Raw genomic sequence first — 25,909 nt, 5'->3', positions numbered from 1 at the left:
TTATTAAAACCTTTTCATTTCTCAAGGCACTTCAGTAGCTTTCATAAAAATGTTTTCCTTTTTTTTTTAACCAGGTGAAGCGTCTGCTTCAGATAAGAAAACAGTCAATTAGAGAAAGTACAGAATACCTCCCAATAAGGTCAGATAGCTGAAGCAAGACTCTCCGAAGGGCTGTGGATACAATTTAAGTTTCTTCATTGGAATTGATTGCAAGGCCGCTCCAGCCCGTCCACCGAGTCTGTTCCGACTCAGAGCGATCCTATAGGGAGGAGCGGAAGTGTTCCGCAGGGGTTGCAGGACTGCAAGTCTTCACCGGAGCAGATAGGCAGCCTCGTATTTTTTCCCCAGCAGAGTGGCTGGTAAGTCCAAAGGGCACACCCGACAGTTGGCAGCCCGAGTCTTAGCCCACTGCACACGCCATCAGAAGAACACGCATGACAGGTGTTGGCACTCGGGGAGCGCGAGTGGACCTGCGTGTACAAGTGGCAACTGCAGGCCCCTGCCTGGGTGCTTCAGGTTAGAAAGGAAGGAAAAGGAAGAACCAAAGAGCCGCCCGCCAGGCAGGCAAGGACCCAGCCTTTCCCACGCCCATTCCGAAGGGCAGACAACGTAAGGAGGAGACATCAGCACAGACACAACACGTCAAGTCCCACTTTTCCCGTGTGGCCAGAGGAGACATGTTTGCTGGTCTTGTTTCCTGCTGGTACACTTCCGTCACACCAGACAGAGGTCACAGGAGCGAGGAGCTGGGACTTCACACAGTGGCTGAGAACAAGCATGGTGGAGTCTATGGTGCATTTCCAATGGGCTTGGACCAGCCCGGGGCAATGCGCTTTGAAGCTGAGCCAACATGAGATATCAATTTCCCTATTTCATGTCCTCTAAAGTGAGTTAGAGCTAGAGAGGAAGGGAAAGGGTGTGTGTGTGTGGGGGGGGGCCGGGGACTTGAACTTCCAGTTTTATCAGTGGCCTCCTTCAGGTCATCTGAAGCTAAAATACAATTTTAGCAGATGCCTCCAGTACCTTTTCAAGCCCCACTGGTTCCGTGGGAAGCACCAAGTCCAGTGGCGTCATAGGTGGGACTTCTCTAAAGTCATGGTGGGTGCCCCTCACGAGAAGGCAGGACGCTAGGGCCACGCCAGCTTCGGAGTCTGGGTGCTCAAGTAGGAACCAATCAGAAGCAGAGCCGACCGAAGGAAGCAGAGACTGTGATGGGGCAGGACTCTGTCCCCACAGGCCGCCCCTGACGGAAGCAGTGTGTCCTCTGCAGGCCCTTGCTAGCCGGAGGGCCTGTTAGAAAGCCGTGCTTTTAAGGATGGTGGGGCTTTCTTCCTCATCTCTGAACACCCTCGTGTGGCTTGGACTCTGCCTATATTTTATTCTGTAAAAGCAAGCGAAACAAATGTTGGTTACACATCTGAAAAGAGACTTAACAGTCTTAAAGTAAATAAGTTGAGTGTTGGACTGATTAGTACAATGGTTCTCAACCTGTGGGTCGCAACCCCTTTGGGGGGGAGGGGGGCGCGGGTCAAACGATCCTTCCACAGGGGTCGCCCGATTCGTAACAATAGAAAAGGACAGTGATGAAGTAGCAACAAAAATAATGTTTTGGTTGGGGTTCAGCACCACACGAGGAACTGTATGAGAGGGTGGCGGCATTAGGAAGGTGGAGAACCACTGGGTTAGTAAAACCAAACCAAACAAGGGTATTTTCACCAAGGAGTGGGGGTGGCGCAGATCCCACAGGAGATTCTAAAACATTTTCCCTGGTCTGCGGATCCAATGTTGCTGTGGAAATGTACGTGGTGACAAGTCCAGAGCAGAGCGGAGAGGACGGGCTGGACGGCACTTACAACCCTCTGTTGGGTATTCCAGTGGACGGTCTTTGTGAGAGTTGGAGGAGGACGCCACTGTGCTGGGCTCTGAAGCCCTGGCCAGGTCCAGTCTGGCTCCAGCGAGCTCTGTATGTGTCCACACTGTGAGGAAGGAAGGGGCCCTCCTTACCCTTTGACCCTTAGCATCTGCTCGATGGTGTCTGGGAGAGGGGTGTTGAAGCTCTCTGGGAGGAACAAGGTGAGGATGGCCGTCAGGATCGTCAGACTTCCCATTAGAATGTAGGGCAGGAAGCGGTCATAGGCACCTAGGACAAAAGCAGACAGAGCCCTGAGTCAGAGGGTGCCGTGACCCTGGGCTTCTCTCTATCCTGAACACATGGGGGGAGGGTGGCTCTGTAAAGCAGCTCACTAGGCTTCCTGGCCTCAGCAGCTGCCACAGGCTGAGCTGCTTGATTGGCACCTGGCACCAGAAAGGCCCTACAACCCAGAGCTGGTACAGGCATGCCCTAAGGTTCAGCAGTGCCTCTGAGCCAGGAGGAGTACAGAGAGAAGGGGCGGGGCTGAGCCACAGAGAGCACGATTCCCTTTTCCGAGGAACCTGAGGGGATCATCCATGGACAGGGATCGCTCCTCCGCCTCTCCAGGTGTTTCATAATCTGTATGATTTGCCCCCAGGCTGTGCAGGTCGATGTTTCTGCTTGTCAGTGCTAGGTAGCATGCTATGTTCACAAAGCACCCTGGGTACTCTCAGAGGAGTGCCACAGCTCCCCAAAGAGGTACAGGGGAACAGGAGCTGGCGGGGGGGGGGGGGTCATCTTGTGAGGGAGAAAGCTGGCGTTCTGCGCATAAGCTCCCCCAAGGGAGCTCTGTCTGCAGTATAAGCCCACGGGGGCGGGGTGGGGGGGAGTGTTCAGGTAGAGCAATGCTCACTTCAGCAGACTCTTGAGTGGACCTGTCTCCTTTGTGTTCCTTTTAAACTTGAATTCCTGGTTTTCATTTCTCCAGCTAAGTAGATTGGCTTCTGAAACCTCATTGCTGTTTCTGAGGATAAGTATTCTCGGATGGCTGGACCTCTCCTCACTCATGTCTAGCTAGTCTATGGTTTTCTATTCACAAGCACTTCTCCCAGAGTGTACCTGGACTGGACTGCCTCTCCAGTATAGGCCGAGTCTCTGTCGGCAAGCTGGGTCCAGCTCCCACTAATGCCAGACCACGTTGCTACCCACTGTGCCTATGTGCCCAGGCCCAGGGCAGACACCTCTGCACATATGACTTACCCAGGTAAACGAAATAAGGAGACAGGATGCTGCCCAGGCGGGACGCCATGGAGCTGACCCCCACGCCCATGTTTCTGACCACTGTGGGGTATAGCTCGGCAGTGTACACATAGACCATGGAGAAGGCCGAAGTGATTCCAAACTTGCCCACCATCACCAGGACTGTCGTCAGATAGTGCAGGTCTGGAGAAGTAAAGGAGAGCGAGCAGGAGTGGGTGCCTACCCAGCATCCTCTGCCTGCTAGTCAGGATCCATTTCTGCTTGGCGTCCCTGTCTGAGGGGAGGAAGCTCCTATAACTTCCTACTGCAAAGCAAGGGGCTACATCTGATGGACTACAAGGGTGTCATCTAGGAATTCTACCCCCGCCCCCGCTCACCTGTGGGGAACCCGGATGGTTCTAAAGACAACATCCAGCTCGTAGTCAAAGAGACCCTCCTTATCTGTGACCTGGGCCCAGCCTCTCTCTTCAGAAGAAAGCCTCAGCTCTTACTGGTTCCTTCGTTCTCCTCAGTCACATCATCTGGCTCTTTCCCTCTGCGGGATTTTTACCTGTATCACATTATTTAAGCCTCCACCCAACCACCCTGCCTCAGAGAGGCTGGCTCTTCCTGCTCTGTGGAGTTACTACGAAACATCTGTTTCTTTGGTTGCTGGATTGTGAGGCTCTGCCTCACTGGCTTCCTTCTGCTTCCTCAGCACCAGGCCCAGCGCCCAGCCCAGGGTAGCCACTCTGTCAGGATTCATATACAGCCAGTAGAAACACAGTAATGTGGGTACAGAGTCTAAATCAGGGGTCCTCAGACTTTTAAAACAGGGGGCCAGTTCACTGTCCCTCAGACCCATTGGAAGGCTGGACTATAGTTTTTAAAAAAACTGAATAAATTCCTATGCACACTGCGCATATCTTATTTTGAAGTAAAAAATCAATGGGGCAAAAACACCCGGCGGGCCGGATAAATGTCCTCGGCCATAGTGTGAGAACGCCTGGTCTGAATCAACCCATGGCTCCTCCCTCCTTCCCTCCAAAAAGAGTGTTAAGGTCTCAGGAGGTAATTTCTCTAGATTGATAGGCCAGGAGCAGTGGATGCAGGTGAGCCGTGGGAAGCATGGGGTGTGTGTACGCACTGGGGGAGACAGCCTGGTGGAGCCCAAGGCCACATGGTCCCTACCGGGGGGCACCAGCTGCAGGAAGAGAAGAACGCTGCCGCCCAGGAAGAGGGCCGTGGCCATGGAGTAGCGCCGGGGCAGATACTGCAGCAGCAGCCAGGCCACGATGTAGGCCGGGACTTCGACCAGCGCTGAGAAGAAGCAGTTGAGGTAGATGTCTCCATGCAAGTTCGGCGTGTCCAGCGAAAGCCCGAAGTAGCCCACCGAGATCGTCATCCTGGAGCAGGGCACAGGGGAATGAGCGCTGGAGGCAATGTCCACGCCGCCCCACCTGGACAGGCCTCAGGAAATCCAACACTCCTTCCACAGGGGCAGGAGGGCAGCCGGAGAGCTAACCACAGATCACCACGCATCTTCTTAGGGACAAAAGAGCACATCCCCCAGCCATGTACCGTGTGCTTTCAGAGCCTCCCGCCCAGAAGGTATCCCTGCAGAAGAGGCTTTCATACCTCAGAGACTTGCCCCATTTAAAAAAAAACTCGAACCTGCCTCTTGGCTTTAAAATTTCTAGGCTGGGGCACTTACAGAAGGCCCCCTCTCCCCCGGACCTCCTCATGACCAGGATAGAATAGGTAAGGAGGCAGCTATTGGGCAGAACCAAACACCTGGATGGAGGAAACTACTTGGCAAATCATGCACGGCAACAAGCCAACTCATGCAGGTGGCCAGCACGGCTCCTCCCCCGCCCATTGCCCCTAGCCTGGGCCTGAGCCTCGCTGGCACTCTATTGCGGGATTAGATTGAGTCTAACTGCACTATCTGCAGGGTGAAATAGCAGCTGGTGCCATCAGAGGGAGCAAGTGTGCTCAAGTCCCTGGGGAATGCCAAGCAGCCTGGGCTCAGTGAGGCACACAGACTGCCAACCTAGGGTGCAGGCTGAATGCCCGCAGACCCTCTGGAGGGTAGGGCAAGGGGTACTTCCCAGAGGGATCCTGGACTATTCCTTGGACATGGGAGGCTCCGAGTTGCCCCGGTAATGCAAATGGCTGCCTGCTCCAGCCTGGCTTAGTCTGGACACGGAGGGGAAGGCGGCCCTCCTCCCACTGTCCTGACTCAGCCAGCAGACTCAGGCTCTGACCAGTAAACGACAGTTGTCCAGGCTTGTGCATGTGGCCCTTCCTGACAGAGGGTGGGATCCGTGAGCAGGACCCTGATAAGGGCAGCTAGCCCTGCCCCTGCCTTCAGGATAGTCTGTGGACACCCCAGAGGGCAGAGCTCGGTCATGCCACCGGGTTTCCCGGAAGAACAGGCAGCCGCCCTAAGCTGGGAGAAGTGGTGTCTCCACACTCAGAGCCTACCTAAACGTCAGCTCTCCTCCTCCGCTACTGCTGGCGACTGCTGGACCCCAAGGGGCACAGATTTGCCCCAGGCCTGGTGTGATCCCCAAAGACCCTGTATTCCTCCCCAAAGCCTCCACAGTGCTCTTCATGCTCCTCTGCCAAGGGTCCATCAAATTCAGAACTGTGGCATGACCATTTCTTCCACTGCAAGGCACACCTCCTACCCTTCCAGACGCACAGCAGCCTTTCAGTTTGGGGCTCGCTGGAGACTTATCTGCAAACAACGAGGGTGGTCTGGAAGCCTCAGGCAGGTCTCACTTACGTACCACAGAATTATGGACATGATGGTGACCACACGGATATTCCGGGTTTGGAGCAGATCCAGAATGCTGTGCGATTCCTGCTTTTGAGAACTTAGGTCTTGTAACTGCAGGGAGACATGGCAAGCGGATAGGAGGGGGAGAGGTCAGAGACTACGGCGCGCATCCAGGCACAGGCTGGAAACCCTGGACTCTTAGTTTGCTGTGTCTGGGAGCTGGGGAGAGTTTGAGGGGTCCTCCATGAAGAGAAGGACAGTGATTGCTTCTGGGGCAGCTACGTCTCCCCAGGTCTAGCCCATAACAGAGTGAGCATTTGTGCGGAGGGAAAGCAGGGGGCCAGCCCCTGGGAGGCAGTGGTGAGTCCAGGCTGATCCTCCTCCATTCCTTGTCAGGGGCCACATTCCAGGAAGGCCTCCAAGCATTCCTTCCTCGGCTGGCTCCCTGCCCTCTGGGTCAGAGAGAGCCGTTGTTTTTGAATCTGATATATCAAAAGAATTCATGTTTTGGGCTCTCAAGCCGAGTATGCATAGCTCGTTGTCCACTCCAGGGAGAAAATATCAGATAGAAAACAGGAAAATTGACCTGAGCTTCACCCAGAGTAACTTCCTTTGAAATCCGGCACAGCCAAAACCATTAATAAACCACACATCTAAACACACTGACGGTGCTTTTCTTAAGCAGACCCAGCCTTGGTGCTTGTTGTTCCCGAGTTAGCAGTTCAACAAAAGGTCAACTTGACTTAAAGGATCCCTGAAATAGCCTTATTTCCTCAAAGATGCCAGTGGGGCTACAGGCTCACCCAGACTGACCCCTCTTCAAAGCAGCCCCAGGCTTCCCTGCCTGCCTGGCCGTCTGAGGCCTACGCCGTGGAAGCTGGCAGCAGTCACAGCTCATTGGGAAGGCAGCCTGCTGTCTGGCATTGCCAGCCTCCTTGCAACTAGTCACTCGGCTCTCCTTCCCAAGGACCAGACTGCTGCCCTCTGATCCTGAGCATCTCTGGTTGCTGTCTTGCAGTTGCTGGCAGCTGCATCCACACCCGGTCTCCAGGACCAATTTTGCTTCCTGGTCCTCCCAGTTGGCTCCGAGACCCTCCAGAACCATGCTGACCAACAGGTTCAGCTGCTAGCCGTGGTGGGGCTGCCAGGTAAGTACTGGACTGACAGATGCAGGCCTCTGGCTCACCCCCACCAGCCACTCTCTGGGGGGAAAGATGTGTGCTCCCGTAAAGATTTACACTCTCAGAAGTCTTACATATGGCCACGATGGACCTGAATGGACTCTTGCCATTCGGCTGAGGACCCCTGCTGGCTGCAAATAGGGTGGAGGGAGAGGAAACAGGAAGGAGAAGCAAGAACCAGGAACCAGGCCGAGCCAAGAGTACTCATGGTGTGTGCACAAAGGGCCTGGCTCCAAGACCCACTGCTGGTGGGTGGGACCAGGCTGGAAATTCCTAGCTCCCCAGTCTATCACGCTTCACTGGCTCGCTATTGTTTCAAGATGACAAACTGCCAAAGGGATGAGAAACAATGACTACCAAAACACTGACTTTGTGAAAGCCCTATTAGTCATAAGGGGTATTTTTTATCCAGAGCAATGGCCAGCATCTACGATGGCCTAGGGAGGAAGCTGAACCCTCAGGGGCAGGGGGAAGAGCTGGGCAGGGGGTACAGGAGGCACTTACCTCCGCCGGGTCAAAGATGGCTGTGGTGACAGTAATTCTGTTGACTTGAGCAGCCTTGAGAATGACCACCTCTGCCTCGTTAAACCGGCCCTGAGAGATGAGCCACCTGGGGGACTCGGGGATGAACCTGGAAGCGCAAGGAGGCACGCCGCTCAGGCCCTCTTGCCCAGTGAAGTCTCATAGGCAAAGCCAGGTTTCGAAGAAATGGCGGCTACAGGCCCAGATGGCCCTGAGAGCGAGCTAGTTCCTGTGCACCCCGACAGAGCACAAACTGCAGGGGCTGGAGCACCACACAGCGCTGAGGGATGTGCTTTGGGCTACTCACTGCACGGTTGGTCAGTGCTTCAAACCCACCCACCACTCTGTGGGAGAAAGAGAAGGCCGGCTGCAGCCGCTGCAGAGAGCTACAGTCAGCCCGGGGTCACTCGAGGTTGGAAGTGAGTCCGTGGCAGTGGGTTTGGTTGGGTTCCGTTGGGTTTGGTTCAGAGCGACAGACACTGATGGAATTCCTAAGAGAAGTGGTGCCACCTGCTGGGCTGTTGGGAGACAGGAGCAGGGTAGGCTCCTGTGACGGTTACAGGGGCCGTCTCCTCTCAGCCCAGCCTCTAGCCAGCTGCACTTACCTTCAGTCACCTCCCACCACTCACTGCCACCCCAACACAGAGCAGCTTCTGCACCAACCTGGGAGCCTCGAGTTCCCGGTCACCGGTCACCCGCCAACCCCTAACCTAACCCATCCCAAAGACTGTCAGCCTCTGCCAAGATCAACACATTTATCAGGCCATCTGAGTGCTCTGAGCCCTGGATGGCTCATTTTCTACCTCACTTTAACTGTGAAAACCCCTGCCTCTCAGACATGACTGAGACTCAAGCTGTAATCTGTCCCCACCCCCCCACCACAGTGCCCTGAAATGCTCTCAGCTTCTAGAGGGCTGGTGAGGTCAGCCTCCCCACCTTGTGGGGCGATTTCTGCCTCAGCCCCTCTGCTGGTGTTCCATCCATCTCTGCCTATGGAATGGTCTGTGGAGTGGTGTGCTCCTAACTGCATGGTCAGCAGTTGGAGCCCACCAGCCGCGCTGTGGGAGAAAGAGCCGGCTGTCTGGTTCCATACAAATGTAGTTTCGGAAAGTCAAAGAGGCAATTTTACCCATGATGGCGGTGGATTTGGGCATGCTTGCCAAACTCCTCCATCTCAGAGGCTCAGATGAAGCCTGGCTCCCCCCCCCCACCCCCCTCCCACCCCCACAGCTTTCCCCTCTCCCTGTGTGTGGCCTGAGGCCTCCGCTCCTACAGCCAGAACCAGGGTCTGTGCTCTCTTGCCCAGGGCTCCGAGAACGTCCTGTAGGCCATGCTGGCTCCCATGGTTTTTTCACCACATCTCCCCGCTCTGCCGGTCTGCGGATCAATGCAGCACAGAGCTGAGAAAAAGAGGCTTGAGATCCACCCCACCTCCCTCCAGAAATAGTCTATACTTCCTGTACCTGTGAGCCCAAATAGGGACTTGTGGGTTGCTGCTGCCCTCTAGCGAAGGCCAGAGAGGACCACTGTGGGCACAGGCCACACTCACCACCAGAGCGCCAAGCACAGCGCACCGGGCACCGTCAGCGCCAGCAGCAGCATCCGCCAGTCTCGGATGAAGTAGGCAAACAGTGGCAGCAGCATGTAGCCGACAGAATAGAATATGCACACTCCTAACGTGGAGAATATAATGCGTGCTGACTTGCCAAGAATTTCTGTTCCTGTTCAAAACAAGGGAGGAGCCATGTTAGCCCGGGCATCTGGTTTATTTCCTTCACCCCCTTCTAGGGCTTCATTCTCAGCACGGGGACATGAAAGCGGCCAAAACTATGTCTACGGTTCTAAACTCTCAGGAGGGGGCTGGATTCAGAATCCAGCCCAGGCTGACCCTCCCCCCTAGGGACATCTTGGTGACCCTCGGGTGCCCCAGTGACAGATGTGTCACAAAATGTCACCGATTTCCAATGCCACATGCTAAGGCGGTCCCCTGAGGGCCCCGCGTTTAAGCCACACAGGAGGAGGGGTCCCTGGCGGCACGGCTGACTGCTATCTATCAAAGGGGAGAGGAAAAACGGATCCTCTGAACAATGGACCTTACTCCTCCCGTCATGCCTCCCTCTTTACCCTGCCCTGGGCAGTGGCGGGCCCTTCCCATAGACCATCTTTGGTGAGTTCGAGTAAAATGGCCCTTAAGTGGTTGCAAGGCCAAGGTGCTACACAACAGAGGCCAGAGAAGAACTGGGATCCCGTAGTCAGGCTACTGCTGGGGTGATGCTGGGGACCCTGGGTGGTCACCGGCCTGCCTTCAGTTTCCCTGCTTATGAGTGAGGGTCACCAAGAAGTCCTGTTCAGTGTTGCTAGAGACCACTTCCCATTTGAGGGACATCATGGCTGTCTCCATGAAAGTGGGGGGTGGGATGACGGTGAACCACCGGATCAAGTACTCAACTCTAACTTGATGGCCATACCCAGGACAAAAGCTGCCACGTAGTTGGAGATCTGGCCCATGCCTACAATGAAGAACAGCACAGCATACATCTCAAAGTTGGTGGAGAAGACCTGCAGGAAGCTGAAGCCTGTCTGTATGCCCATGGTCACAAACAGCACCTTCTTCCGACCAAACCTGGGAAGAGAGCAAACAGGAATCATTGGAGAGAAGATCCAGGAATGGACCTCATGGAGCTTTTCCGCAGACCCCTCCGGGAGGGAGCAAAACAGTCCACTCTCCCGAACTCCGTGTCATGACTTCCTTTGTACACTCCCCAGAATGAGCATGCAGCCGGGCACCAGGGCAGCCTGAAGGCGGTGCCGCAATTCTGACACTGACCTTGATAGGTTTAAACCCATGTATCCATACTAATACATTAAACAATTTAAAATTTCAACTGTGGAGGCAGGTAGGGGAGCAACGGTGAAAACTGGCAAATAAAGGAAAGGCACACTTGTCTTCACTCTCTTACATCAATTCTGTGGACAGTAGCCAATAATCGACTAAGGTAAGTGGCACTTTATTTCAAAACTCCTTAACTATTAACTAGAATTGGAAAACTACTATTTTACAACGAATGAGTAAACTTTACACAACGTCTGCTAACGTGATGAACAGAGACAGCCACGCATTGCCTGTCTTACAATTTTGCCAAAAAGGATTGAACCTGAACTTGATCAAGCCTCTGGATCCAGCTGCCAATTTGCAAGAAATACAGAGAAATATGCTGAACACACCATTAAGGTGCAACCAGCAAAGCCCAGACTGAGAAGCCCTCCTGGTAACACTGGGGGATGGGGGTGGGGGGTTTCTCAACAGATAAACTACCAGGCAAAGAAAGGGATGCAGGAAGAATCCACTAGGTTAAGACAGACTAAAGGGCATATGAAAAAAGGCTACGTGGGCAACAAACACTTGGGCAATGACCCTGCAAAGCACCCACAAGAAAGTGACTGTTATAAAGCCAGGAGAGCGGCTATTGAGTGGGGAAGTAGGGCCCTGTCACTGGAATGGGGCAGGTGGATGGGGCTTCTCTGTGGCCAGCAAAGCTCTATTTCTAGACTTGGTTATTTGCTTTGACACAGTGGTTGCAAGGCGGGTTGCTAACCCAAAGGGCAGCAGTTTGAAACCACCAGCCACTCTGCGGAGGAAAGCTGTGGAGAGTGAGCTTCTCCTCCGTGTCTTCCCACGGAGGGAGTCAATTTGATTTCTGTGTTTTACATCAGGAGAATCGGGAGAAGTCTAGGAGTATAGTTGACATCTGTGCTGTTGAAAAATTGTACGTGCAATGAAAAGGTCGTTGGTCTTACCGACTGCTGTTCCGTGTCTTCTTCATTTCCTACTTTTGTGTTCCAATTGCTAATTATTAGTGCACCTTGATTGAATGCTTGATCAATTTTAGATTGAATGCATTCGTGGAATTCTTCAATTTCATCCTCACTAGCTTTAGAGGTTGGTGTGTAAATCTGAATGATAGTTATATTGATTGGATTTCCTGGTATGCGAACATAAAAATTATGCTGTCACAGCCAGCACTGTACTACAAGATAGATCTTGACATGTCCTTTTGGATGAAGACTGCAACGCCATTCCTCTGGAATCTGTCTCCCAGCATGGCAGACCATGTGACTTTCCGATTCACCATTTCAGCTCCCTAACACCTAGAGTATTGATCTGCAGGCACTCCATTTCGTTTTTGGCAACTTGCCATCTGCCGAGACCTCTGCATCGTACACTCCAGGTCCTGGTTATGAACGGAGGTCTGCAGTGGCTTCTTCTCATTTTGAGTCCTGCCCCATCAGTTCTGAAGGCGAGACTCCCGCAGGCTTTGCTCCGCCCACACCCCCAGGGTCCTCTGTGTTGGGAAGGCAGCTCTTCCTCAGTCTTACTGGGTTGCCTTCCCACCTGGGGGACCCATCTTCTGGGACGGTCTCTGACCTTGCTCTGCTTGTATTCATGAGATTCTCAGTATCTGACCACGTTTTGATGCTGTCCATAAGGCTTTCCGAGGCGACTTCCTCAGAAGTAACAGGTGGTTCTCAGTCTGCATGCTCTGCTGAAACCTGTTCACTTTGGTGACCCTGCTGGTCTCTGAAACACCAGGGACACAGCTTCCAGCATCCCAGTCACACACACACAAAGCCACTGCAGAATGACAAACTGACAGACAAGTGGTGGCCTAGGGTCGCCAAGGGCCCTGCTTTAGTCCGCATGATCAGAGGGGTGGGTGGGTGGTGGGGGAAGTGTTTCACACTGTCGGGCGAGCATACGCATCTGTGGCTGGAGGGGTGGTCTGGCTGGCACCAGCTCTACAATTCAAAATGGGAGAGGTGGGCAAAAGCCCAAGCCCACAAGATGCACAGCCACGTCCCGGAGTTTGAGGGAAGATGACGTGGTTTGCATTTTGAAGAGATTCCTCTGGCTACAGTGTGCAGCAGAGCGTGAGAGAGCGTGTGTGGGCCCACACCGCTCACAGGGAGGCTTGGGCAGCAGCCCTCCTGGAAGAGGACAGACAGCAGCAGGGGGTTTGAGAGCTCTTTTGGAGATCAGTTTAGTTATACTTGGTGGGGCGGAGAGAGGGGAGGGGTTGAAGAGATTCCCACAGCAAGGGATGCTGGGGACAGTCTCCCCCAGTGATCCTGCCCTAGACTTGCAGGCCTAATCCCCATCCTCCATGTAGCATGGGGACCTGGCAGCCGTCACCAGGGAGGCGCTGCTCCAACTGCCTCAAGCTCCTAAGAGCAGCGACATGGGTTTACTGGCTACAGGCAGCCAGCGGAGCACAGCCACAGTCCCACACTGCCTTCGAAAGGCCCTCACAGGACACGAGGAAAGGGAGCCGGCCCTCTGGGTCAGGTCTGCAGAGCCCTCCACTGTCTGTGCCCAAGAAAGTGAGCGAGCGAGAGCATATACAGCTCGCCTGCTCCGGCTTAGGTCTGGGGCAGAGGTTTGCCAGGAACATGCCAGACACCTCCGAGTTCTAACTGCAGAAGTCGAGGGTGATGAAAGTGGGAGGGTGGGCCCTGACACCTGTGGGCCAGCAGCTGAAAAAGGCTCTGGGCATCTTTCCCAAGCCCCGGGTACCAGACCCAAGGCTCCCTCCAGCAGCCTGGCCTCCCTCTGGGGCCGCTCTGAGGTGAGGCCAAGAGTGTGTGCTGCCCTGAGAATCAGAGACACCCCAGAACTACATCCTCTGGGCAACACAGCTCTGTTAAGGTCCAAAGCAGAGGTCAACACCAGTGGGTCCCTGTCTGGCCAAGTCTCCCAAACGCCTGTGTGTGAGCCCAGTACCGCGCAGAAACATGCTTAGGGCAGATTCCACTTTCTCCAGTGTTCTTAACTTTCTGGTACAGTTCCTCATCAACAGAGGGGAAAAAATAAAACGCACCCTGGCCTTGACTGTGCTGCTCTGGGGCTTACCTTTGCACCCACCGCGTGGCCACTGTGGTCTCAGTCCCATTCCATGACCCTGGCCTTTCTGGGGACTGGAAGGGGCCAGAATCCTACAGAGCAGTGGCTTTCCAACCAACTGGGGGCTCAGGGCCCTTTCTCAGACCTCAAAGGTGGAGGAGCTCCCCCCTTTTCAATCTACTGCTTACGTTGTGCTCCCCAGGGTCACTGTTTTAAAGAGTGTAGAGGTCACCAGTCTGATCCAAATCACCTGCCTTTTCTAGCTGGGGAGCGAGCCGCCTCCTGGCTCTAGAAAGCAGGGCCTGAGGTATTCCGGGAAGCTATCCAAAGACAAAATTCTCCCAGCTTGTCTAGAGTAGTGGGTCTCTACTGGGGAGGGGCCATTTGTGGTAGGAAGAGGTTGGTCATGGCTTGTAGTAGGTAGAGGCCAGTGGCAACATTAAGTATGTGAGAACCCTCAGGGCATGCCCACCAAAGCAAAGAATCATCAATCTCTCCCCAAAGGTCAATAGTGACATTTCCCTGACTTTTTTTCTCAAGGGCTCCCGGGAGGGGAGAGGAGGGAGAGGCCCAGGGCACCTTTATACAGTGCCAGCCCTTACAGCTTGGGCTTGGAGTCAGAGGCACTCCCTTTGCAAGTCTACTGAGGGGATGGTAAACACACACACACCTAACCACAAAAGCCCAACAGCAGTTAGCCGTCCACTTCTGCTCAGGGCTGTGTCCCCCTCACAATTCAAGGACATAAAGATAATCCTATTATGTCCAGCAAAAGGCTTTGATAACTCAGGGCTATTGCTAGGGCTCTCAAATTTCAAGCTTATTAATATGCCAGCAAGAAAGCCAAACCTTTGCCCTACATAAAGCTATTGTTTATCTCCTAGACGACAAGTTGAGGGCATGAACTATGCTGATCGGTGATTGGTTTGGCTCGGGTTTTAGAGCTGGCTTACTCCGAGCAGAGTGTTCAGAAGGAGTCCGTCTTGCAGAGCCTGGGGAGCAGACAGGCTGGAGGGGCAGGGCCGCAGACAGAGCAGCTGTCCTCTTAGCTCTTGCACTTACTACACTCAAGTGACCTTTCTTAAAAGCAAGGGTTCTGCTGCTAAAACTTCAAAAGGAAAAAGAAGAAAGTTTCAATGGTGCCATACTAGAGTCTTTCCAAATATTAAGGTCTTCAACAGCCTTATGGATTTTGTTTCCATGTTTTCCTTGAGTGCAGACGTTTGGGGACTAAAACACTTGCCTCAAGTAATCATGGTCTGACGTCATCAAATTCTCAGGTGAGCCCACACCACAAATGACCAGGAAAAATGCACCCTTGTCTTCCACATCAGGGGAGTTCTTTTGAGTGTTACCTGCTACTCAACCCCATGAAAGAGAGCTTCCCACCATCTCCTCTGGGAAGGCCTAAGCTCAACCTGGGTCCCTTCTCTCCTGGCTCTGCAGGCAACCTCATTGATGTCTGGGCTCTGGTGAGTGTGCTGTACACTGAGCATCCCAACCATGTTTCTCCAGCACAGACCTCGCGCGGAGTGCCATGCTGCTGAAACACAAAGCACTGCAGTTTCTGAGTTGGTGCTGATCCTCGTCACCTCAGATTATGTTCAATATGAACACATCTTCCACAAATCTGGTCCCTCAAGTATTCTTGTAGCAAGAACACCAGTGTCCGCCCAGTCATCCACCAGATGTCTCCCTCCCATCCCCCAGCACCATGCTCCAACCACCACCAGGTTGGGTTGGGCTTACTTGCTGCTATCTCTCGCCATCTCTACCACTCTCATCGTCATCCAAGCCACCATCAACTCATATAATTGACTGGTGATGGCCTCTTAACTGGTCTCTCCACACGCCCTCTGGCTTCCCTGAAGTGCGTTTTCTACAAGCCCTCAAACTCAAACCCAGCCCACTGCCATCGCGGGGATTCCAACACATGGGGCCCTACGCAGGGCTTCCAAGACTGCCGACATACAGCGGACATACAGCCTCATCCTTCTTCTGTGAAGCAGCTAATAGGTTTGAACCACCAACATCGCAGGTAGCAACCCAGCACTTTATCCCAGAGCACCCCTAGGGTTCCTTTTCTCCACAAGGTGGCTGAATGATTAACGAATTCGATTCTGATGATGGTTATCCTCCTACTTTTAAAACCTCTCAATGGCTTCCTTCTGCTCTGTGACTAAGCCCGAACTCCTTACTGGGATACTCTAAGCCTTGCCTGCTTTTCTACTTCTGTCCTTTGCCCCCTCTGCTGTCTTCATCTTTATGTCCCTCTCCATGCCCCTCACACAATGGGCTCCGTCCCTGTTCCTACTGTGAGCTATCCCCTGCTTCTGCTGAGTCGAGGGTTTGGCCACATGCTCTGCTCTGTGCCCGGAACATGCTCTTTCCTCTCACCAATCACGAGAGCTGGTTATTTCTACTCACCTGCCAAACTTGAGCTCATCCTTCACTTTCGTGGGGACGCCTTCCCTGGCATCCCCTGTTAACACAGCATACCGCCCTTCACCACTTACTCTGATGCAGGGTAACAATCTCGTCCTTTATTCATTGTTTTGTACATTCTGCCTCGCTAGAAGGAAATTCTAGCAGAGAGGTGACCCAGAACAGTAGTCCACATAAAATACAAGAGCAGTCGTGATTAGGGGCTCTGGGTCAAGACAATCTGGGTTCAAATCCCAGACCTTGCTAGCTGTGTGATGTTGGGCAAATTATTTAACCTTTCTGGATTTCATTTTTCACCCCTGTACACTGGAGGTAACATAGCTCCTACCTCACAGGTGATCAGGAGTCACCTGGTTTTCAGTTACATAGAGATCATAGCAACATCTGACACTATGAGCTGTTGTCAAGTGCCACAGAGTTGCTTCCAACCCACAGTCACCCAGTCACCCCACGGACAACAGAACAAAACACTGCCTGGGCCTGAACCCTTCTTTCAATGGTTAAGCCTTGCAGCCCCTTCTTGCAGCCACTGTGTCGATTCATCCATCCTCTCGACAGTCTTCATCTTTTCACTAATCCTGAACTTGCCCAAGGATGCCGTCCTACTCCATGGGCCGGCCCCTCCTGACAACAGACGTGAAGCACATGAGACAGGCTCTGGCTGCATTTCTTCTGAGACAGACTGGTTTGTTCTTTTGGCATCCATTGTATGCTCGATATTCTTCGCCAACAACATAGTTTAAATCCATCAATGCTCCCTGGGTTTCCCTTATCCATTGTCCAGCTTTTGCCGGCAGGTGAGGTGACTGATCATGTGGGCCAGGGGTATCTCAGTTCTCAACATAACATCTTTGCTGTTGAATGCTTTTTTTTTTAAGCTGTAATTTTTTTTTAAATGATTTTATTGGGAGGGCTCTTATAAATTTTATAACAAATTCATCATTCGATGGTATTAAGCACACTTGTATATTCATTGCCATCAATGTTTCCAGGACAATTTCTTTCTCCTTGAGCCCTTGAAAGAGGTCTTCTGCAGCAGATATATCCCCGGTGCAAAATGCCATTTGATTTCCTGCTTCTGCTTCCATGGGCGTGGATCCAGGTGGGCTGGAATCCTGGATGACTTCTGCCTGCTTGCTTTCTGTTTATTGGTCTGGCTGTGAGGATTCGATTTTATGCTGAGATGCCGCCCACACCGCAGGATGCAGCCTTGCTCTTCATCAGTAAGTGCTTCAAGTCCTTTCTGCCTTCAGCAAGCCAGACTGCTCATCTGCATCCTGGAGGTTGTTGGAAGTCTTCCGCTTCTCCTGATGCTGTGCTCTTACGCAGAGGGCCCAGCTTCTCCAACTGTTTGCCCTATGAGGTGCTAGATGTTGGTTAGATACATGCTAATACTCAATGAATGCTTATTGCTAGAATGAGGATCTGGGGGAGCAACACAAAGAATCATCAGTCAGTGATCAGGCCTACTGAACTCTTCTGCTCACTGGTAGACTCTAGACATGTCCCCCACTTTCAAATCGGCAGGTGAAACTCTAGAAAAGACAAATCTCGTGAGAAAGCCATACACGTCGTATGTCAAGACAGAACTATGCTAACCTAACACCCTGAGTTTGTATTATAGGGTAAATGGTTTTATCCTATGAGGGAAATGACATTTCCATTCTGAACACCGCTGTCAGAGACCGACTGGGAGCACGCTGGTGCTCCTCTCCTCTGGTGGCCACCGAGTCTCTGGATGTTCTCAGATAGCGGCCAATGTAGCTCGCCATACTTTCTTTTTCTCTCCAGAGACCCCCCATCAGGAAGACAGCATCGTGCACACCTCTGAGAACTTCAGGAAAGCAATGGACTTTCTCCAGAAAAAATGCTCAGATGATGGAAATTCGACATATAATTTCAATCAATGGTTTATCATTATTGGACCTTGACTGAGAAGTCTTGGCTTTAAACAAATAACACAGTTGTGAGAAATGGGTCAAAACAGCATCCTTCTTCCTCGTTAGTGCTGCCCCCACAGTCTTCTTAGCAGGGGGTGGGAGTGGGTGGGGGTGGGAGAGGATTCTGCCTATCACTTCACTCCTGGCTGGTTGAGATCTCCTTGCACCCTCTGCTGTCAGCTGTTCTTGGCAATGGAGAGGCGGCCACTTTTGGTACCCGTACGGATCTCCAGGACAGTGTTTGTGCACGTGGTGTCAGCCACTCCCACACTAGAGGACACAGAGAGACGCAGGGAAGGCCTCTGTGTGAGTACAGAGGTCAATGAGGGCACATGAGGGGATTCACAAAGGCCCATTTGCCCGGGAACTGTTGTGAAGCCCCCTCACGTTCTCAGGTCACTTGGACCATGGATGCCCTTGGCTTGGCAGGTTGATTTCTTGGCTCAGCAAGGAGCGGGGAGGGTGGGCCCTTTGACTTGCTCTAGTATGCAGTTGAAACGAAGGCCAGGACACCGCTTTCTTGTGCTTGTGAAAAAGAAGCCAATGGGCTGAGAACACACAACCAACTGAAGCCAAGGGCTAAGCACATGCTCATTGTTCAGTGTTGGGGTCCCCTGCAGTCGCAGAAGACAGGCACCTTACCTGTCTGAGAGCTGCCCTGAAACGAAGGAGCCCACCAGCACACCCACGAAAAACAAGGAGATGGTCAACGGGCCCTTCCAGTCGTCCTCACACACCAGGTTCCACTGAAAGAAGAGCAGAGGGATCATCATGCACTTCTTTTTTGAACAGTTCCTACGGTTTCTTGGAAAATTCTATTTTTCCTGGAAAATGCTATTCCAAGTTGGGAGTGTCAGTTCACATAAACAGTGGCTCCCTGGGGTAGCAGGTCCCTCTCAAAGGGCTAGAGGGCTTTTCCCCATCCTGTTTTCCATGGCTTGCAGTCCAATGCCTTCCATCCAATTTGAGGGCAGGGAGAGGGCCCAGGCAGGACACACAAGAGAAGGCAGCTTTCTCCCGCTTGCTTTGAGGAGTCTGAGTGGAGCCCAGGGCTGGTGACTAATGCAGGGCTCCATTGCTCAGGAAGTTCCGGAGTGACCTAGGGCTTCTAAGAGTCAAAGCATCCAGCAGGGACACTGGGGTCAGGGGCTCTACCCAGCCTGTTCCTGCAGCTCTGCTCAGGCCCCTACATTTGGGTCGTGGGTTCCTGAGTCCTTTTGGTGACATCTTGACTTGGAATCCCTGACTGCTCACCCATACTTGGGCCCAATCACAGTAGAGCGCTTCGAGCTGGGTGTCCAGAAACTAAGATCTAGCTTCAAAATTCTAGTGGCAATTTCAGGGTTGCCAACCTGAAGAGATAGATTTTCCCTCAGTACCTCGATTACCCATTTGTAAAACCAAGTTGGGGCCCTGCACCCACTAAGCCGCTCCCCACGTAATGAGCAGGAACAGGAAACAAGACCTGTGTGCCTGGGACAGACACCCAGGCAAGCAGACTGGCCCAGCCTCACAGGGAGCCAGAAGAAAGAAGAAAAGAAGAAAAGCCAACAAACGGAAACGCAGTGTTTCCCAGTCAAACCCTTCTCAGAGCAGTGAGGTAGAGCTGAGCAGCTACTCACAGGCACCACCACCCTCTGGGAGAGCCAGAACCCTGCTGGGCTGGTGCCTGGGCGGCGGGCCTGCCCAAGGAACTCGGGCCTTCCCTGAACCCAGTAACTGAGGCAGGGGGTGCCTGGTCTCCTGAACAAACATATCTCCTCTGGGTCTGCGCCAGCTACGTGCATGTCCTGCTGTGCACACAGCCTGAGGGAGGGCTGCGGGTACAGAACCTCCTCCCAGGAGCCTCTGTCTCTTCGGGCTCTCCACACCAGACTGAGCATGCCAGGAAAAGGCTGACAGAGGGGTGGCGATCCCCACCCCAGAGAGGAGTTGGGGTGCCTGACCTCCCAATCCAGAGTTAGTCCAAGCGGTCAGAGTCCAGAGTGCCCTGGGGTTGAGTGCACAGACTATGGCAGGCCGCCCAGCCAGAAGGGGCTCAACCAACCTTAAGCAGGCTCCCCAGGCCCCACCACCCCAGGTCTCAGTTAGGTGGAGAAGTCCCCCTGCAACGGGCTCCACCGGGGCAGGCCTGCTCCCTTCAGGAAGAGTCCTGGTGGGGAGACAGAGCTAGGGGAAGCCAAGTGTGGCACTTCCTCTTTCCTGGGGTTGTAGCCACCCCCTCTAGCTCCAGTCTCCAACACTGGGCTTCTGAAGAATCCTGAGCTGTAGGGCAACTGCAGTGTTGGCCTTGGGGCACATCCTCAGAGCACCCTCTTGGGACCTACAACCTCTCCTCTCCAGGGCATGGCATTGGACCCTCCGGAAGTAAGTGCGTACTGACTGTGTTCTACCTGGGAGTGGGATCAGGAAAATCCAGATTGCTCTAACACCAGGGCAGGCAGGGAGTGGCTCATCCTCCCTGCCACTTGCTAAGTTGCAGGAGGTGCCAGGCCCGGGCCTGCGCCCCCTGAGGAAGGGTTGGGGAGGATAAGATGCCTGCAGAGGCTAGGCTGAGCCCCCTCTACATAATACAGTCATGAAAGCACCTGGCACTCCTCCTGGCCTGGCTTCCCCGTGGTGGCACCAGCAGCTGTTAGGGAGCAGCTAGCTCCCTGATGCTTCTACTTGGAGAGGGCTGGCCCTGGCTGTTGACAGGTACCCATGTGAGAGTGAATGTGGGGCCACGAGCTCTGTTAGGGAGTTACCCCGCAGCTGAGTGTGTTGTGAGAGCCCCAATCAGCTGCTGCCGACTCGATTTCAACTCCCCGAGGGCCCCGGCTTAGCGCAGGGCCGTGCCTCACGGGGGTGGGTGCTCAGTGGCTGTCAGTGCCTGGCATTGCCAAGGGGGATTGGGGGACTCTTGATCTTTTTTTCTGAAGTACTACTGGGCAGATATAACCACCAACCTTTCAGTTAGTAGCCCAGCTTAATCTTAACCACAGGCGCCATTCAGGGACTTCGGTTAAGGGCATAGGCCCAGCCCCACCAACTCTTGAGAAGGGAGCCAGCCGTGTGCTCAAAAGTGTGCCTTTCTAGTGGCCAACGTTTCAGGGCACATACATGTGTCACAGTGTTTCCAATTCCGCACTTCCACTAAGTGCAGCTAATTGTATGTCGATCATCTCGTGAAGCTGTGAAAATATCGAAAAGGGAGAGAACTATGCCTCTAACACTAACTAGTATGTAAGGTGGGAAATAGGAGAGAGGACCTGGGAGCTTCTTCCTGAGATGGATCTTGCCTGACCCCATACAAGGGTCAAACATGCCAGTTGGCACCGCAGGGGAGTGAAGGCCATCTTGTCTGTCTCCTGCTGTATTAATGGTAGCCCGATTGGAGCCTCCCCTCGAGGCTGTGGGGGCAAGGAAGTGCCTGCCATTGTACCAATAATGCCTCACTGCCCCACACTGAGCTGGATTCAGGAGCTGCTTGGTGCCCCGGGTGAGTATGTGACTGACTGACTGGAGGAGAGTGCCTTCGCAGGATTTCTCTGGCTTGTGAAGGCCCAGCTCATGCTCCAGGTCGCTGGGCTCTCCACCTGGAGTCAGCCCTGACTCTGCCTCCCCGCCTGGTGAGCCTTTTCCTTGGGGCAGACTCATGGCCAACAGCGGGACTTTCCCATCTCCCAAGCCTGTGTGTGCATGAGATGGGCTGATGGTGTAGAGAAAGGCTTTCCAGGGAAATTTGGAGGAGTCATAGTTCTGCCGGGGACTCAGAAGGACAGTCAGACAGACAAGGACATACAGAGGCCGGCCAGCTCTTAGCAGAAGGAGCCCCAAGTCATGGGTGCTAGGAGTTAGACGTTTCTAAGGACTCTTTCTAGATGCAGACTGGGCAGGGGTATGGTGTGATAAAAAGACAGGTGGCCTGTCAACTGAGAAATCACCCACACTCCCTGAGGAGCAGCATCCTGGGCACAGAACCCCTTATGACCTGGAGAAGCACTCCAGGTGGGGTGGGCGATTCCCCAGGGTACCAGGAATGGCAGAGGGGCCAGAAGGGGAGGGCAGACCAACTCGAAGCAAGTGGATCACCAAGCTGTTTCTGAGACGTGGGGCACAAACCTCTTTTACCTCACAGTATCCCCTTCTTTCTGTCAACTCTAAGACCTTGTTTCCAAGTGAACAGGGCCAACCCATGGTCAATCGGATGGGGGATTACATTTTCTTGAAAACATTTCAACCAATTCTTTCCAGCCAACCTTAGATTTCCCTTCCTGTAAATTAAGATGTCCTCTTGAGTTAAACTTTAGAGATTTATTTAAGTAGCCATTCAATGCAATTTTTCTTAAGTCTCCTTCTGTATCCGGCCTTTTAACAGGAATTGTGGGAGATGCAAAGATGTATATTTAGCACAGTGTTCAATTCTACATATACATACTTCAACTGTAACAAAGGAAAATAAAATTGAACAGGCGGCCTAAGGTGTTGATCTTCTGTTGAAAACAGGGCTTCAAAATTGAACCAGTTCAGTTTGAAGCCGTGAAATCAGAACAGGTCCAAATCTGTTATATGTAGGTGAATGGTAATAATAACCAAAAATGGAAAAATTACAGGTTCAGGATTGCTACCAGGATGCTGGTCTGTTGTCAGGATTGGGGAGAGCAGCGTGGTTGGCCAGCCATCTTGGAAACGGACATCACTATTGCTGCCTCGGCCCTTTGGTTGCTATGCAACAAACACTGTCCTTGTTTTCTAAGACAGAGACAAAGAGTATAGCAAGGTATTAAGTTAACCTGTGGTGTTTTTTTTCTTCCTGTTTTGGTTATTGTTCTGGTACAGCCACATTTGGCCATTTCAAGTCCATTCTGGTTTTACTGGGTCAGCCAGCTATTTGGGAACTGGGAAGAACCGCCCTGCCCAGGAATTAACTCCCAAGTCTAGCGCCCCTATAAAACAGAGTAGAAGAGCCCCATAGGGTTTCCCAGGCTGTCAATCTGTACCGAAGCAGACTGTATCTTTCTCCTGCACAACAGCTGGTGGAGTGGGTCCAAACTGCCTTTAGGTTAGCAGCTAAGCCCTTCAACCACTGGGCCAGCAGGGCCCACTGAAAGGGCAGGCCGTGCTTATGGAACTGTTGAGGAGAGGTGAAAAAACCAGAGACTGGCTTGCGATCAGAGAGTTGAAATAAAATGTGTACACATTGTTAATGTTACACTGATGATTGGCTCTGTAAACCTTCACCTAATTAAATACAAAGAATAAACAACCCAAGACATCAACAACACAATAAAAACTAAAGATTGGTCAGGGAGCACTGCAGCTCAGGAAGCTCTCTAGCACATGTAGCTTTGGGGAGCTGGTAGGATGGGGTTAAAATGTGGGGGCCAATGGCTAGAGTAGGTGGAGGAGACTTAGGGATCAGAGTAAATCCAAAGAGATGCCAGGAGCGGCTTCTAACTTCACTGCCTGTAGGCCTACACACACCACCACCACTACCAGCACCACCACCACCCACCCACCCCACCCCCATTTGGGCTGCTGGAATATTGACAGACTTCTCCATGGAGTCTTTCCCAGCTGGGGCGTCTGCCTACAACTCCAGGGGCAGCCTGTGCTATGATTGCTCTAACTGGCTCCCAGGAAGGTAAGAGATCACCTTATGAAGCTAGGCGTCAGGGTTCTAATCAACTGGAGTCTCTGTGCACTCTTGCACAGAGCCCTGGTGGGGAGTGGTCGCTGCTACATACAAAGCCAGCAGTTCAAAACCACTAGCTGCTCTGAGGGACAAAGCGCTGGCTTTCTACTCCTGTAAAGAATTACAGTCTCAGAGACTCACAGGGGCAGTTCTACCCTATCCTTTAGGGTCACTCTGAGTCAGCATCAACTCAGTGGCAGTGATCTGAACTCTTAGGTCACATGCACAGTCTGCTACCGCTACTCACTGCTCTGGCCCCAAGCCTAATGGGCCATTTCCCCTTTTTGGTCAAGTAATGATGCCTTGGGACACTGCAATGGTGTCCCTAGCTAGGGAATGGCAGGGGCTTCAGGTCACACTCCTACTACATGTATGTAGAGTATGTGCATCCACACGCACACACACTCACCCTCACCCTCACCAGTGAGTGTCTAGGGGCAGCTTTCAGACCTCTATGGTGGTGAAGGTCCCCAGAAGCAACAGAGCCTAAGCCTTCTGGGCCTTTTGAGGCTCTGGGAGGCAACCTTTACCCATGCTTCTAGCATGGGTCTGATGGCATCCCAGGGGCTGTGACACCTTGCCCTTTAGCCCCCTCCTTGTGAATCCTGACTCTGCTCTACTGCGCTCCATGTGGTTCCAGATCTCAAATATTTGTTGGTCTTCTCTCGTCAGTATTCTGGGGCAGGTTCAGGCCAGGATCACTGAGAAGGCCCCTCCTACAGGCAGCCTTCCCTGATCCATGAAGCCAGAGAGGCAGGCCTGCTGCGAACTCAATGCACCCCATATCTCTGCTGTCTTGGTGCACATCATGGAGGCCCCAGGACTGCCTTCCCCTTGGGTTATCTGCCCTCATGGCCAATGTGCACTGTGAGTGTGGCCTGTCACCAAGCAGGCACTGACACCCAGTGAACCCAGCTACTCTCGTTCTTCTAGAGGTACTGCCTCTGGGGATAAGGAAGGGTCCTATAAGGAGTAACTCGAAAAGGAAGCGGAACTCACTGCCACAAGTCAACATCCTGACTCAGAGCAACCCTATAGGCAGGGGTGAGCTGCCCCGTGGTGGGGGGGGGTCGTCTCAGAGCCTGTCACACTTTATCAGAGTAGAAACCCGCCTCTTTCTCCCAAGATGGTTTCCAACTATTGACCTTCCGTAATTCAATATGCCTGATGCTTAACCACGGAGGGGGCAGGTCTCTGCAAAAGAGAGAGAGAGAGAGAGAAAGAGAGAGAGAGAGAGAGAGAGAGAGAGAGAGAGAGAGAGAGAGAGAGAGAGAGAGAGAGAGAGAGAGAAGAATCTTATACATCTGCTTTAATTTTTAAAGGGAAAGAGGAAGAGTATTTCCCACATCTCTGGACAGATTACAAGAAGCTGGAACTAAAAAGAAACAGTGACAGCCCCTTGGCCCAAGTCCTGACTCTGATCCCCAAGGCTCCCACCCACCTCCAGAGGAAGTCCCCTGGGCACGGAGGCCCTAAGGTGTGTGGAGCATCTCCTAGGGACCGCCAGAGCCTTCTCATCTAAGTGGACCATCAGGATGGGTGGCCAGGCACGCACCCCTGCAGTGAGCGTCATGCTGCGTCAAGAGCAATTTCCCAGCCTGTTCCTGAGACACAGGGCTGGAAGATGCCAGTCACAAGTGTGCACTGGAAGAAGCGAGTGCCAGCGTCCCGCGCACACATGGGGCGGGGCTGTGGGTTTCGGGGACCCTGAGCGTGCCCTCCTCTCAGGTGTCCAGTCCCCGGCTCGGGGTGAGGGTGGCACCCACCTCGGTGACGATGGTGGACAGGTAGATGTCCTGGCTGAACTCCCAGCCGTCCAGGCAGCTCTCCTGCTCCAGCTGCGTCAGGTTCACGTCGCGCCCGGGCAGCAGCCCGAGCGCCGAGAAGTTGGCGAGCGCGGCCAGCTTGTAGCGGCGGCAGCTGTGCGGCACCTCGCGGCCGTCCTGCAGCCGCAGCGGGACACTGTGGTTGCGCCACGCGCTGCTCAGGTTGGCCGACTCCGGCACCCGGCACCGGTGCTCCGGCGTCGCAGTCAGGAACACGGCTGACAGGCCGTTGAACCCGTTGGGGACGATGCTGGCGCTGAGCAGGAAGAAGACGAGGCGCTGGAAGGGCCCCCACTCGCCCAGGAAGGAGGTCACCTCGTCGTAGTCTCGCATGCTTTTCCCTCCGCGGCCAGAGCCGCTCGGCCCAGGATCGGGGGACGCGGGGGCGCGCGCGGAGGCGGAGCGTGGCGACGGGCGTGTGCGCGCGGCGCCGGGTGCCCACCACCCGAAAGGCCCAGGGACAGACTCCGGGCACCGTCCTAAAACGATAGCGGGCCGCGAGCTCCAGCCGCCGCAGCGGACCCCGCCTCCGCCGCCGGTCTT

General features: G+C 53.4%; 1 protein-coding gene across 1 annotated transcript; it reads right to left on the bottom strand.

Annotated features, from left to right (window-relative positions):
• LOC142439275 (organic cation/carnitine transporter 2) lies at positions 1–25,909 on the bottom strand. The gene is made up of 10 exons (XM_075541524.1): positions 25,307–25,909; positions 18,506–18,609; positions 10,048–10,202; positions 9,129–9,300; positions 7,562–7,688; positions 5,887–5,987; positions 4,283–4,497; positions 3,113–3,295; positions 2,005–2,140; positions 1–1,381 (listed from the first exon to the last, which is right to left on the bottom strand). Exons 1-10 carry the CDS (start codon positions 25,697–25,699, stop codon positions 1,294–1,296), a joined length of 1,674 nt encoding a protein of 557 aa, XP_075397639.1. The 5' UTR covers positions 25,700–25,909; the 3' UTR covers positions 1–1,293.

The sequence above is a fragment of the Tenrec ecaudatus genome, chromosome 2 (genome assembly GCF_050624435.1).
Source record: "Tenrec ecaudatus isolate mTenEca1 chromosome 2, mTenEca1.hap1, whole genome shotgun sequence".
Taxonomy (NCBI): domain Eukaryota; kingdom Metazoa; phylum Chordata; class Mammalia; order Afrosoricida; family Tenrecidae; genus Tenrec; species Tenrec ecaudatus.
Note: the sequence above shows the minus strand (reverse complement) of the source record. Positions and strands in the feature narration are given on the sequence as shown.